General features: G+C 66.0%; 4 protein-coding genes across 4 annotated transcripts in view; 3 read left to right on the top strand and 1 right to left on the bottom strand.

Annotated features, from left to right (window-relative positions):
- The window catches only part of EMIHUDRAFT_463287 (hypothetical protein), a gene marked incomplete at its 5' end in the record, with an annotated part of 3,961 nt that extends 2,107 nt beyond the window's left edge, over positions 1 to 1,854 (bottom strand). The window contains 3 exons of the mRNA XM_005779596.1: positions 251 to 332; positions 836 to 1,158; positions 1,291 to 1,854. Of these exons, the coding sequence (XP_005779653.1) occupies positions 251 to 332; positions 836 to 1,158; positions 1,291 to 1,854 (969 nt within the window). The remainder of the gene's footprint in view (positions 1 to 250; positions 333 to 835; positions 1,159 to 1,290) is intronic.
- A 1,042-nt stretch (positions 1,855 to 2,896) lies between these two features.
- Positions 2,897 to 5,467, top strand: EMIHUDRAFT_205217 (hypothetical protein; the record flags this gene model as incomplete). Its single annotated transcript, XM_005779597.1, has 2 exons — positions 2,897 to 3,562; positions 4,856 to 5,467. The coding sequence occupies 2 exons, from the start codon at positions 2,897 to 2,899 to the stop codon at positions 5,465 to 5,467; spliced, it is 1,278 nt and encodes a 425-aa protein (XP_005779654.1).
- A 313-nt stretch (positions 5,468 to 5,780) lies between these two features.
- Positions 5,781 to 6,530, top strand: EMIHUDRAFT_205218 (hypothetical protein; the record flags this gene model as incomplete). The annotated part of the gene is made up of 2 exons (XM_005779598.1): positions 5,781 to 6,007; positions 6,119 to 6,530. The coding sequence occupies 2 exons, from the start codon at positions 5,781 to 5,783 to the stop codon at positions 6,528 to 6,530; spliced, it is 639 nt and encodes a 212-aa protein (XP_005779655.1).
- Positions 6,531 to 7,495: 965 nt separating this feature from the next.
- EMIHUDRAFT_205219 (hypothetical protein) lies at positions 7,496 to 10,420 on the top strand (the record flags this gene model as incomplete). Its single annotated transcript, XM_005779599.1, has 7 exons — positions 7,496 to 8,416; positions 8,669 to 8,793; positions 8,903 to 9,001; positions 9,075 to 9,135; positions 9,207 to 9,326; positions 9,701 to 9,837; positions 10,249 to 10,420. 7 exons carry the CDS (start codon positions 7,496 to 7,498, stop codon positions 10,418 to 10,420), a joined length of 1,635 nt encoding a protein of 544 aa, XP_005779656.1.
- Between the last annotated feature and the right edge of the window lie 445 nt (positions 10,421 to 10,865).

The raw sequence follows: 10,865 nt of genomic DNA on the forward strand, positions 1-10,865 counted from the left end.
GAGAGAGAGAGAGAGAGAGAGAGAGAGAGAGAGAGAGAGAGAGAGAGAGAGAGAGAGAGAGAGAGAGAGAGAGAGAGAGAGAGAGAGAGAGAGAGAGAGAGAGAGAGAGAGAGAGAGAGAGAGAGAGAGAGAGAGAGAGAGAGAGAGAGAGGAGGGAGGGAGGGAGGGAGGGAGGGAGAGAGAGAGAGAGAGAGAGAGAGGAGAGAGAGAGAGAGAAGAGAAGAGAAGAGGGGAGGTTTATCGCCTTGACCACGGGCGACTCCTCGTCCACAGACCCGAACTCATAGTTGAAGACCGCCTTGCCGATCACGTCGAGGGCGAGCGAGCCGTACCTAAGGCAAGGTGAGGCAAGGTAGACTTCTCCACACGCACAAGGTGGTGGGGCAAGGGCCAGGCTAGCCCCTCGCATCTCCACGCCCGGACACGCGGGCAGGAGCCGGCACGGCATTCAGAGTGCAAGAGGCCCGGTGCCGTGGGTGAGCAGACCTGCACCCCACTCCCTCCCTCCCAGACACACCCCGCACCCCCACCACAGCGTGTGGGCACGTGCTGAATACGCCAGCCTCAGGGCGGGGGGTGCGGTCTCGTGCAGTTGCGAGCACCGCGTGTACTGCGAGGGGTGCGAGTACAGTTGAACGCGGCTGAATACGGTCGAGTACAGCGGAGTGCGTGTCCTCTCGGGCGCTGGTTGGGAGACAAGAACACGTCTCCCTTCTAGCGAGCCGCTCCTCTCCTCCATGTCGAGATACGGGGAGAGATGGGAGAGGCGGGGAGATCTTCCGCTTCTAGCGAGCCGCTCCTCTCCTCCATGTCGAGGACGGTGCCGGTCTGCGACGCCTGGAGCAGCTGCGGGATCAGGTTCGCGTTGGCCTGCCCAAACTCACTCACCATCCGCTCGAGGTAGAGCTTGTGGAAGCCGGGCGCGATCGCGCGCCGCCGCTTCGCCCACGTGACCGGGTCTGCGGGGATCAGACCCTTGCCCATGATGTCCTCGAGGACGAGGGCGAGGGCGCCCTTGTCGTAGTTCTTGCAGTTCTCGCGGAGGACGTGCCTTGCGATGACAGGGTCGCTCGAGACCATGAACGACTTTGGGCCGAAGCACATCTTGTACACCGACCCGTACCGGTCGAAGTACGTCTTTAGCGCGAGGAAGATGGCCTGCGGCCATGGCCACGGTGGGGGCGAGGGTTAGCGCGAGGTAGAGGGCCTGCGGCCATGGCCACGGTGGGGGCGAGGGTGGCGGTGGCGAGGGCGGGGACCCGCGAGGGAGGTGGCGGCGGTGGTGGTGACGGCGGCGGCGGCGGCGGTGGTGCCCGTCTGCGCGGGTCCACCTCCCCATATCTCCCACATCTCCCCATATCTCGAGGCCTTGAAGTCGAGGCCCTCGACATCCGCCGCAGCGAGCGGCGCCTTGTCCGGTGCGGGGATGTTGCCAAAGATCTGCTCGATGTTGACCTTGAAGGTGCGCGCGACGTCGCCCAGCGTGAGCGGCTCGCCCTTCTTCCCGGCGGCAAGGAAGGGCATGCTGTCCCAGAACCAGTCCCAGATGCCGGGAAGCGGCTCGGGCTCCTTCTCCTGGCTCGTCAGGATCTGCCGTGCGAGCGACTTGGACATGGCGATCGGCATGTTGTTGATCCAGTCGGAGAGCGTCGGCTCCTCCGGGATCAGATCGTTGCTCGCAGATTTCTCTCGCTCAGCTGCTGCAGGCGCCGCCGCGATTGCACTCGCTGCGCGCGGCGGCGCGGCCGCCACGCGCTGCACCGCAGGTGCTCCCGCCCGCGACGCGGCCAGCGACGCGGCCAGGCACGGCAGGAGCAGGAAACAGGATATGCTCACGCCTCTCCGCGGAGCCATCTCTGGACGAGCAGCGAGCTCGCGTGCGAAGAGGCCAGCGCGCAGAAGAAATTTTGGCACATTCTTCACGCTTCTTCTTTTTCTCCCTAGGGTGGGCGACGGATAGCGCACCACACACCTCTCCTTAAAATCCCTGTGTGGTGGCGGCGTGCCGTCCTCCCATCCCTCCCTTGGGTTGTCTGTTTTCTTTCTTTCTTTTCTTTCTTTCTTTCTATTTCTTTCTTTATTTTACCTCTTGCAGGTGTGAACACAAAGGAATCGCTGTATCTACTCAGCTGCTCCGCTTACACTTACCGGTGAAGCGTGAACAGCGACACGTTTTTTGAACAGCGACACACGAATCAATCACGTCTCCATGCTGCCGTCAAGTCGGAGCCAGTCTAGTGTGTGTGAATTCAGGACGAGCAGGTGGCGGCGTGCCGTCCACCCCGTCCTCCCATCCATCCGTCCCTCCTTCTCGTTTTTCTTCTTTCTTTAAAAATTCGTCTTGTCCTTTCGCCTGCGGAAACGTTCAGCTCCCCTTAGATGTCCCCTTCGCCACGTCATCACGGATCTCCGATGCATGTCGGCCCCTGCCGCTGCGCCCCGCTCCAGCGTGGGCAAACCTGGGCTGCGGATGTGCGGAGTCACGTGGAAGGTGCAACCACGGCCCCGCCGCTCCTCCTCCCGACGGCCTCGGAGGCTGCGATGAATGCGATCCGCTCCCTAGCGCTTATCCTGACGCCAACGCCGACGTCGTGATGATGTCCGGGATGTGTGGCTCACCGGTGGACGTAGATCCGGAAGTGGCACTTCGGGAACTCGTGAGTGCACTTCGCGCTCGCCACCACACCCCGCCAGGACAGCGTCCCGTGCAGACCAATGGCTGGACAGCCGCGGACGAGTTCGAGCTGATCATGCGGCGCTGGCGTGCAACACTGGACCGCGGCAAAATGGGCGAGATCACCGTAGGCAAACGCAAAACTGACGCGTGCAAGAAGCACTCCCAGCGGCTCAAAAAGTTCCTGCATCTGCGCATGCCGATCCCGTGCGCATTGCAGTGATGGAGTGCACGGACCCCGACGACAGCAAGCGCGCTGCGGCGCTGAAGGCGCGGACGTACCGGCGCGGAGATGTCGTCGACGACTCGGCCGGTACAGACGACGATATCTCGGCTGCTATCAACCAGTACCTCTCAACATGCGACCGCAGCAGGGGCAGCGCCGAGCCGTGGACAGAGCAAGAGGACCGGCAGCTGCTCCATGCCTTCTGGCTCTCGCTGGTCGACCCTACCGCTCCGCTCAGATCGGCAGTCATCGGCTCGGGCCGAGGCGCGCATGCCATCGAGCATCGGCTCAACCAGCTGCGCTCGCGCCTCCCTCCCCACGTCGCTGAGCGGGCGCTGCCATCTCGCCAAAAGCAGCTCCAGACGTCGCGCTGGCTCGAGCTGGCGGAGCCATGCTGCAATCCGCGGCCGAGCGGGCCGCAGCAGAACGATGCCGCCGTGGCCAAGGCGGCGCGCGCTGCGATCGCTGACGACGAGAACCTCGACGACGCCGGCAAGCAGGCGCTGCGGCGCGCCGCTGGCAGAGTCCCGCTCCAGCGGCTCCCGCTCTCTGGGCTCGCCGCGAACCACACGGTGCCGCCGGTGCGCATCGAGGAGGGCTCAGTCGTCTTGCAACTTGCTGACGAGGCTCGGCTGCCAGTCGGTTTCAACTCCGCCTGCCTGGTCATAGGAGCCGGCGTTTAAAGATTGTCTCAAACCCCGCTTTTTCTTCTTCTCTGGCGGCATGAGCGGCGCCGCGAGCCCAACTCTGCTGCCCGACCTGGCGGTGGGCGACCTGGGCACGCTGCGAGCCCTCCTCTCCGGGCGGCGGACGCGCGGCAGGCTCGACGCGCGGCTCGACACCGAGAAGCAAAGACTCACGGCCCAGCTCGACGCGCGGCTTGACACCGAGAAGCGGGACACGCTGCTGACCTGGGCCGCTCGCCACGGGCAAGCCGAGGCGGTGCGGCTGCTGCTCGAGGCCGGCGCGAGCGTCGGAGCGGCTGACGGCGAAGGCGCGTCCGCACTCCTCCTCGCGTGCGAGGTTGGCCGCGTCGAGTGCGCCCAGCTGCTACTCGCCGCCGGTGCGGCCGTCAACCAGGCTGAGGACGGTGGTTGCACGCCGCTCTTCATGGCGTGCGAGCTGGGCCACGTCGACATCGTCCGGCTGCTCCAGCAGGCTGGCGCGGCGGTCAACCACGCCAACAAGAACGGCTCCACGCCGCTCTCTATCGCGTGCCAGATGGGCCACCTCGAGTGCGCTCAAGTGCTCCGGCAGGCTGGCGCGGCGGTCGACCAAGCCGCAAAGGACGGCGCCACACCGCTGATCATGGCGTGCCAGAACGGCCACGTCGAGTGCGCCCAGCTGCTCCTCGAGGCCGGCGCGGCGATCGACCAAGCCCAGGCCCAAGGCGCCACACCGCTGTACATCGCGTGCCATTACGGCCACCTCGAGATCGCCCGGCTGCTGCTCGAGGCTGGCGCGGCAGTCAACCAAGCCAAGGAGGACGGCGCCACGCCGCTGTACGTCGCATGCCAGCAGGGCCACGTCGAGTGCGCCCGGCTGCTCCTCGAGGCTAGCGCGGCGGTCAGCCAAGCCCGCAACGACGGCAATGGCACCACGCCGCTGTACGTGGCGTGCCAGCAGGGCCACCTCGAGTGCGCCCAGCTGCTTCTCGAGGCGGGCGCGGCGGCCAACCAAGCCATGAACAACGGCGCCACGCCGCTGCTCGTTGCGTGCCACAACGGCCACCTCGAGGTCGCCAAGCTCCTCTCCTCCTACGGCGCCTCCCGCGCCGCTACGCCCTTCGGCGCGCCTGAGGAGATCGCGAACCGCAGCGGCCACGCCGACCTCGCCGCCTGGCTGGTCGCCAGCCGCGGCTGGACGCCGCTCCAGCACCTCGAGGCGTGCCCGAGACTAGCGGCTAGAGAAGCGTGAGTGCATTGTCCTCACGCTCACTGTCCCTCTTCCCGCAGGCGCTCACCGTCGACCGGGCGCGGGCGCTGCTGCGCGGCGGCGCGGACTCTTCGGCCGGCGAGCCGTCGGCCCTCGAGCGGGCGCGCGTCCTCTGCTCGTGGAGCGAGTCGGATCCGACCGCTGCGGCCGTCGGCTCCACCGTCGCGATCCACTCTCTCGTCTCGCGGCCGTCGATGAACGGCAAGGTCGGCGTCGTCGTCTCCGCGAGCGCCTCGACGGGACGCTTCGGCGTGCGCGTGGCGGGCGAGGCCAAGGCACTCGCACTGAGGCGCGCTATGGTCTCTCCCCCACTCGCCGGATCCTCTCTTTGGACACGCCCCACGCCTCTGCCCTTACTCAGGCCGGCCAACCTGGAGCCAGCGGCCGCGGCGGTGGAGGCGGGCAGGCTCATCGTCAAGGCGGCGGCGTGGTCGCCGCAGTCGCACGAGCTCTTCCCGGAGCCGGCTCGCAAGTGGGCGGTCGAGGTGATGCGGCTGGGCTACCTGATCGCTTGGGACGAGGAGCGCTTCGACGGCGAGGGGGCGGCGCCGGGGCTGGTGGACCTCTGGCGCAGCTTTGTGCTGCCAAGGGTGGTGGTGCGGGCAGCCGCAGGCGCACCGCGTTCCCCATGATGCATGGATCCCATGTAGCATGAAGCATACAACAGCGCGTCTAGGAAAAGCCCAGTGGGAGACAACGGCCTGGGCACTTGGAACACTTGGAGTGCAGTCATTTGCCTCACATCCAGGGCCGGGGAGCCAAGAAGCGTACCCAGCGGGCCGGATGATCGGTCTCGGGTTGAAATCCCTGTGTGGTGGCGGCGTGCCGTCCTCCCATCCATCCTGCCGGGTCATTTTTTCTTTCTTTTCATTGGCACTAGATCGCCCCCCCCGGGGGGCACAGAGAAGACACAACGGACTGGCAGCTCAGGTCTGGAGAGGCTGCATGCTGCTCCTACAACCACGCCCACTCCAGCCACTCCTGCTCGCGCCCAGCCGCGCTACTGCAGTGCGGTGCGGCGTCGTCTCCTCCGACGTCGCCGATCTTGCCGCCGATGCCGCTGTGGTCGCTGCTGACTTGCTCCGCGGCGGCGCCACGCTCGCCGCAGCTACGGCGGGCACCGCCGTTCTCGCGCTGGTCGCTTCGCTCGCGGTGTGGCTCTGGCAGCAGCAGTACGTGCTATCGCTGCGCGCGCGGCGCGCCGGCCGCCGCGCGACAAAGAGCAAGAGCGTGGAAGTAACTAGCGCCGCGTACTTGCCTCCACGTGAGCTGTGGACGCGCAGGGAGCTCGCGTGCTTCGATGGCAGCGACGGCGATGACGGCCCAATCCTGCTCGCGGCCGACGGGCGCGTGTTCAACGTCGCGCCGGCGCGCCGCTTATACGGGCCGGGCGGCGAGTACCACCTTTTGGTCGCTGGCGGCGACGCCACCCGGTACCTCGCGCGGAACAGTGTCGAGCCGGAATCGGAGGAGAGCGCGCGCCGCCCACTCAACGTGGCGGAGCGTGCGGCGCTCGGCGCGTGGCTATTCTCATTCAGCCAAAAGTACGACGAGGTTGGCAGGGTCGCCAGACCGGAGGAGGAGGTGGTGCTGGGGCGGCGCGAGGCTTACCTCGACAACCTCGAGGCGCTGTCGTCAGACATGGAGCGGGAGCGGCTGACGGCAGCATGGATTCGAGATGAGAAGCGCGATTAGAGACCTGGGACGTGGTGGATGAGGAGAGGTAGCAGAGGTACGAACGATTTTTCTTGCGCCTCTAAGCTCTATCAGAATACAGAAAGATGAAAGTGCGCGACGCACCACACGTCAGAGGACAGAGCGTACAGCGCCGACACGCGACAGCGGTTTCAACGGCTCACGGCACACGGGTCAGGTGGGCGGGGAACCCGCAATTTGCAGTTGTTTTTTAAGCGTCGGTCACCGCATGAGTTGTTTCGACATCAATGTAGTCCAGCGTCCTGCTCGGGCGCAGTTCGGGCGTAAACCGCCCCAGCGAACGATGCGGTATTTTGCACCGCAGCATCGGGCTCCACCGCGAGACACTGTGGAGTTCACACGTAAGGTTGCGATAACCCGCCACCCACAAAGCGCCTGCTCTACTATCCCGGACCACGCACCACGCACCCACTCCACTTTCCACACGGATCATGCCCGTGATATAGCACCATCCACTGCCGCCGTCCTGGTTTTGAACGTGGCAGCTAGACCTAAGAACTCGGTAGTTGTGTCCCCCTGAGTGAGGAGCAGGCGAGAGAGAGCGTTTTGTGGTGTTGGTGTACGCAATAACGCGGGCCCGCGGGACAGGGTGGTTGTTCTCTCTATCTCCTCTTCTAGCTCTTAGCATGAGCTGCGCCCTGTGTCCGACCCCTTTTGCGCAGCAACACCTTAAACTTTTAGGCCCTCCAAATTCGGGTCGGAGGACGGAGCGTAGCTAGCGGAGTGGGCCGCCCCGAGTTTGAAAGGGGCGACGGACGCTTGCGTCCTAGGTCCTAGCCTCCGAAAACGCCTCCCCGGCGCAGAGGGGCCCCCACCGCTCCACGCCGCGCCGAAATACTTTTTTCTTGTGGCCGCGGCGCGAGAAGAATTCGGGGTGACCACCCTGCCGCAAAAGCCGTCGCTCTCGATCGACGGCCGACCGATATCGACAACTTCCCGTTGTGATGTCCATTCGCCTCCTCCTCCCGCTCCTCTTCGGCACGGCGCGCGCCTGCAGCAACATCATCGTCACTGGCGGCGCCTCCGCCGATGGCAACCCGATGGTGGGCTATAACGCCGACAGCGCGGCGCTGCACGGCGCAGTCTCGCACTGGCCGCACGGACACCACGCAAAGGGCGCTGTGCGCGAGGTGTTCTCCTGGGACTTGGGCATCAAGCTGGGCGAGATACCCGAGGCGGCCGAGACGTACAACGTCATCGGCAACGCAAACTGCCAGGGGCTCGTAATCGGAGAGACCACGCTGGGCGGGCTGGCGGAGCTGTCCAACGTGGGCAAGGACTGGCGGAACGGCACGATTCTCGACTACGGGCAGCTAATCTACATCACGCTGCAGCGCGCGGCCACTGCCCGCGAGGCGATCAAGGTGATGCACGCGCTCACCGCAGCGTACGGCTACGCGAGTGACATGGAGGGCTTCTCTCTCTCCGACGCGACGACCGGCGAGGCGTGGTACATGGAGCTGATCGGCAAGGGCGGGTTTGAGAAGGGCGCACTCTGGGTGGCGCTGCGCGTGCCGGAGGGGCACATCATGGCGCACGCCAACCAGGCGCGCATCACGCGGTTCCTGCCGTGCGACGACGAGAAGGCCTGCCTGATGGCGCCGGACGTCGTCAGCTTTGCCATCGCGCACGGCTACTTCCACGGCGAGGCGGACGACCCCTCCTTCTCCTTCTCGGACGTTTACGACCCGGTCACGTTTGAGGGCGCACGCTTCTGCGAGGCGCGCGTGTGGTCCGTCTTCAGCGCCGTGGCCGACCCGGCGAGCTTCGACGCGGCCGCGCACCTCGACTACGCTCAGGGGCGGAACCTGACGAACCGCATGCCCCTCTTTGTCAAGCCAAAGGCCAAGCTGACGCGCGCGCAGGTGCTGGCATCGCCGCACTAGCTCGCCTCGCCGCCTCTCTCATTGCACTACTCGACCGAAAGTGCAGCTGCGCTGCAGCGCGCGCGCGCAACCCAGCCCATAGTTTGTAAGGGGGGGGGGGGGGGGGAGGAGGAGGAGGAGGAGGAGAGGAGAGGAGAGGAGACACGGACACCGGCCGCCCGGCCGCCCGATCCGCGCAGCTAATCCACCACAGCTGATCCACGACGCGGCTGTTCGTGGGCGCCGCTGCAGGTTCACAGCCTCCTCTCGCTGCACTACGAGGACTCGTGGCTCTCCCCCTACGCCGATGTGGGGGCGGGCGCAGAGCACTCCCCGTACCGCTGGAACGGGCTGACGTGGGAGTACGAGGGGAAGACGTGCGTCGACGAGATGTGGGGAGATGTGGGGAGATGGGGAGATGTGGGGAGATGTGGGGAGATGTGGGGAGACACCCCCGCCTCGCCACACCTCGATCTGCGCGCCCAGGTACGTCAACGAGCGGGTGGTCGGCACGCAGTACACGGCGTGGCACTGGGTCGCGCAGCTGCGCCGCGGCGTGCCAAAGCCGATGGGCGCGCTGCAGTGGTGGGGTGCCGACGACCAAACTTGCAATCTGCTGCAACCTCCCCGCAATCTCGCGCAATCTCGCCGTGTGTAGGTGGGGCGCCGACGACCACACATGGGCTCCAAAGATCCCGCTGCACGGCGGCGCGTCGGCGGTGCACCCTTCGTGTACGACGACGCAGACTGCACGAGACATGGGGAGATATGGGGAGATATGGGAAGATAGGTGCACAGTTCGTACGACGACGCAGACTGCACGGCGCGGGCCGCCTGCCGCCGTGCCCACGGGCTGCAAGGCAACGTGCGCGAGTTCTCGCTGCATTCGGCGTGGTGGCTCGCGAACTTGGTGTCGCAGACACGCCCCGCCTCCCAGACACGCCTCCGATGCCCGATGCACTCCTCCCCTCCCCAGACACGCCTCCGATGCACTTCCTCCCCTCCAGCCCGCGGCTGCGGGTCCTCTCTCTCTTCTCACGCGGGCGCGCGCTGTACAGGTGGCTGACCAGGTCAAGCTCAGCCGGCGACGCGCGTCTTCAGCCTCGAGTCTGGCCGACTCTCTGCATGGACCCGTCCCCCTCCATAGGTCTATGCCAAGGCAGACCGCGCGGCGCCGCTCGTCCGGAAGGCGCGCGAGATGAGCCGAGATTGGCCGAGATTGGCCGAGATTGGCCGAGATTGGCCGAGATTGGAAGACGTTTTGTCCGCAAGGCACGCGCGGAGCTGGACGCCGCGCTCACCGCGGCGCTGGTGGACGCCGACGACAAGGCGGCTAGGGCGTTCGCGGCGGGCGACGCGAAGGGCGCGCTTGCCACTCTCACGGACCACGCCGTGGCCGCGGGCGCCGCGGCAACGGCGAGGTGGACCGCGCTGTGGCAGGAGCTGCTCGTCGCCTTTGTCGACGGACATGTCCGTGACACGTCCAGGACATGTCCGAGACATGTCCACAGGAGCTGCTCGTCTCCTTTATCGACGGGCGCGCGACTGGCCCTCAGCCCAACCCTGGGGGTTTCCACCATGGAAGCCCCCCCCCCCCCCCCCCCACGCGCCGCCCTCGTCGTCGCCTCGGCCGCCGCCGCCCTCACACCCGCCGCCGCTGCCGCCGCCCTCGTCGCCGCCCTCGCCGCCGCCCGCCTTCCCCGCGGCGTCTTCCACGCAGCACAGACCCGATGCCCCGCCCTCTCCACACCCTCTAGCACTTACGCAGGGAGCGGCTCGGGACTCTGCCCCGCGACGGCCTTCGAAGTCGCGCCTTCCCCCGCCTCGGGCAGGCGCGTGACGGCGGCCAACCCCAAGGAGCCCGTGTGCGAGTGCACAAAGGAGAGCGCCACGTTCAGCGAGGCATGGAAGGCCAAGGCGCCGGCCGCGCCGTCGGAAGCGCCTCCCACTTTTGTTCTGGCGGGCGCGTCTCCCACATGGCGCGTCTCCCACATGCGTCTGTAGGTTGTGGCCGATACGGGCGATCACTACCTCCAGCCGCCCGCCCCGCCCCCGGGGGCGCTTGCCGGCCAACCCACGTGGTTCCACGCCAAGCCGACGCGCTCAAAGCTGAGCATCCCTGGAGTGGCGCACTGACCGCCGCACGAGAGAAGCGTCACTAAGAGGGGAGGAGAGAAAGCAGCCGCAAAACGCCGTGTGCGGTAAGCACGTGACCACGTTTGTGCGGGGCAGTGTTTGCTTAGAGGCAGGTAGGTAGGTAGAAAGGTGAAGAACAGCCAGGCTCGGACTGGACACCAACAAGAGGCACAAAACGATCACAAACCATAATAAAAGGCTCCGCATGGGTACAATGGAGGAAATTTAAGTTTCCACAGTACCACATAGCGTAGTATCTGCTCAGCAAGCACTAGGCACCACGCTGTCGTCAAACCCAGGAGGGAGGCCGAGA

This window comes from Emiliania huxleyi, assembly GCF_000372725.1.
Source record: "Emiliania huxleyi CCMP1516 unplaced genomic scaffold EMIHUscaffold_23, whole genome shotgun sequence".
NCBI classification, from domain to species: Eukaryota; Haptophyta; order Isochrysidales; family Noelaerhabdaceae; genus Emiliania; species Emiliania huxleyi.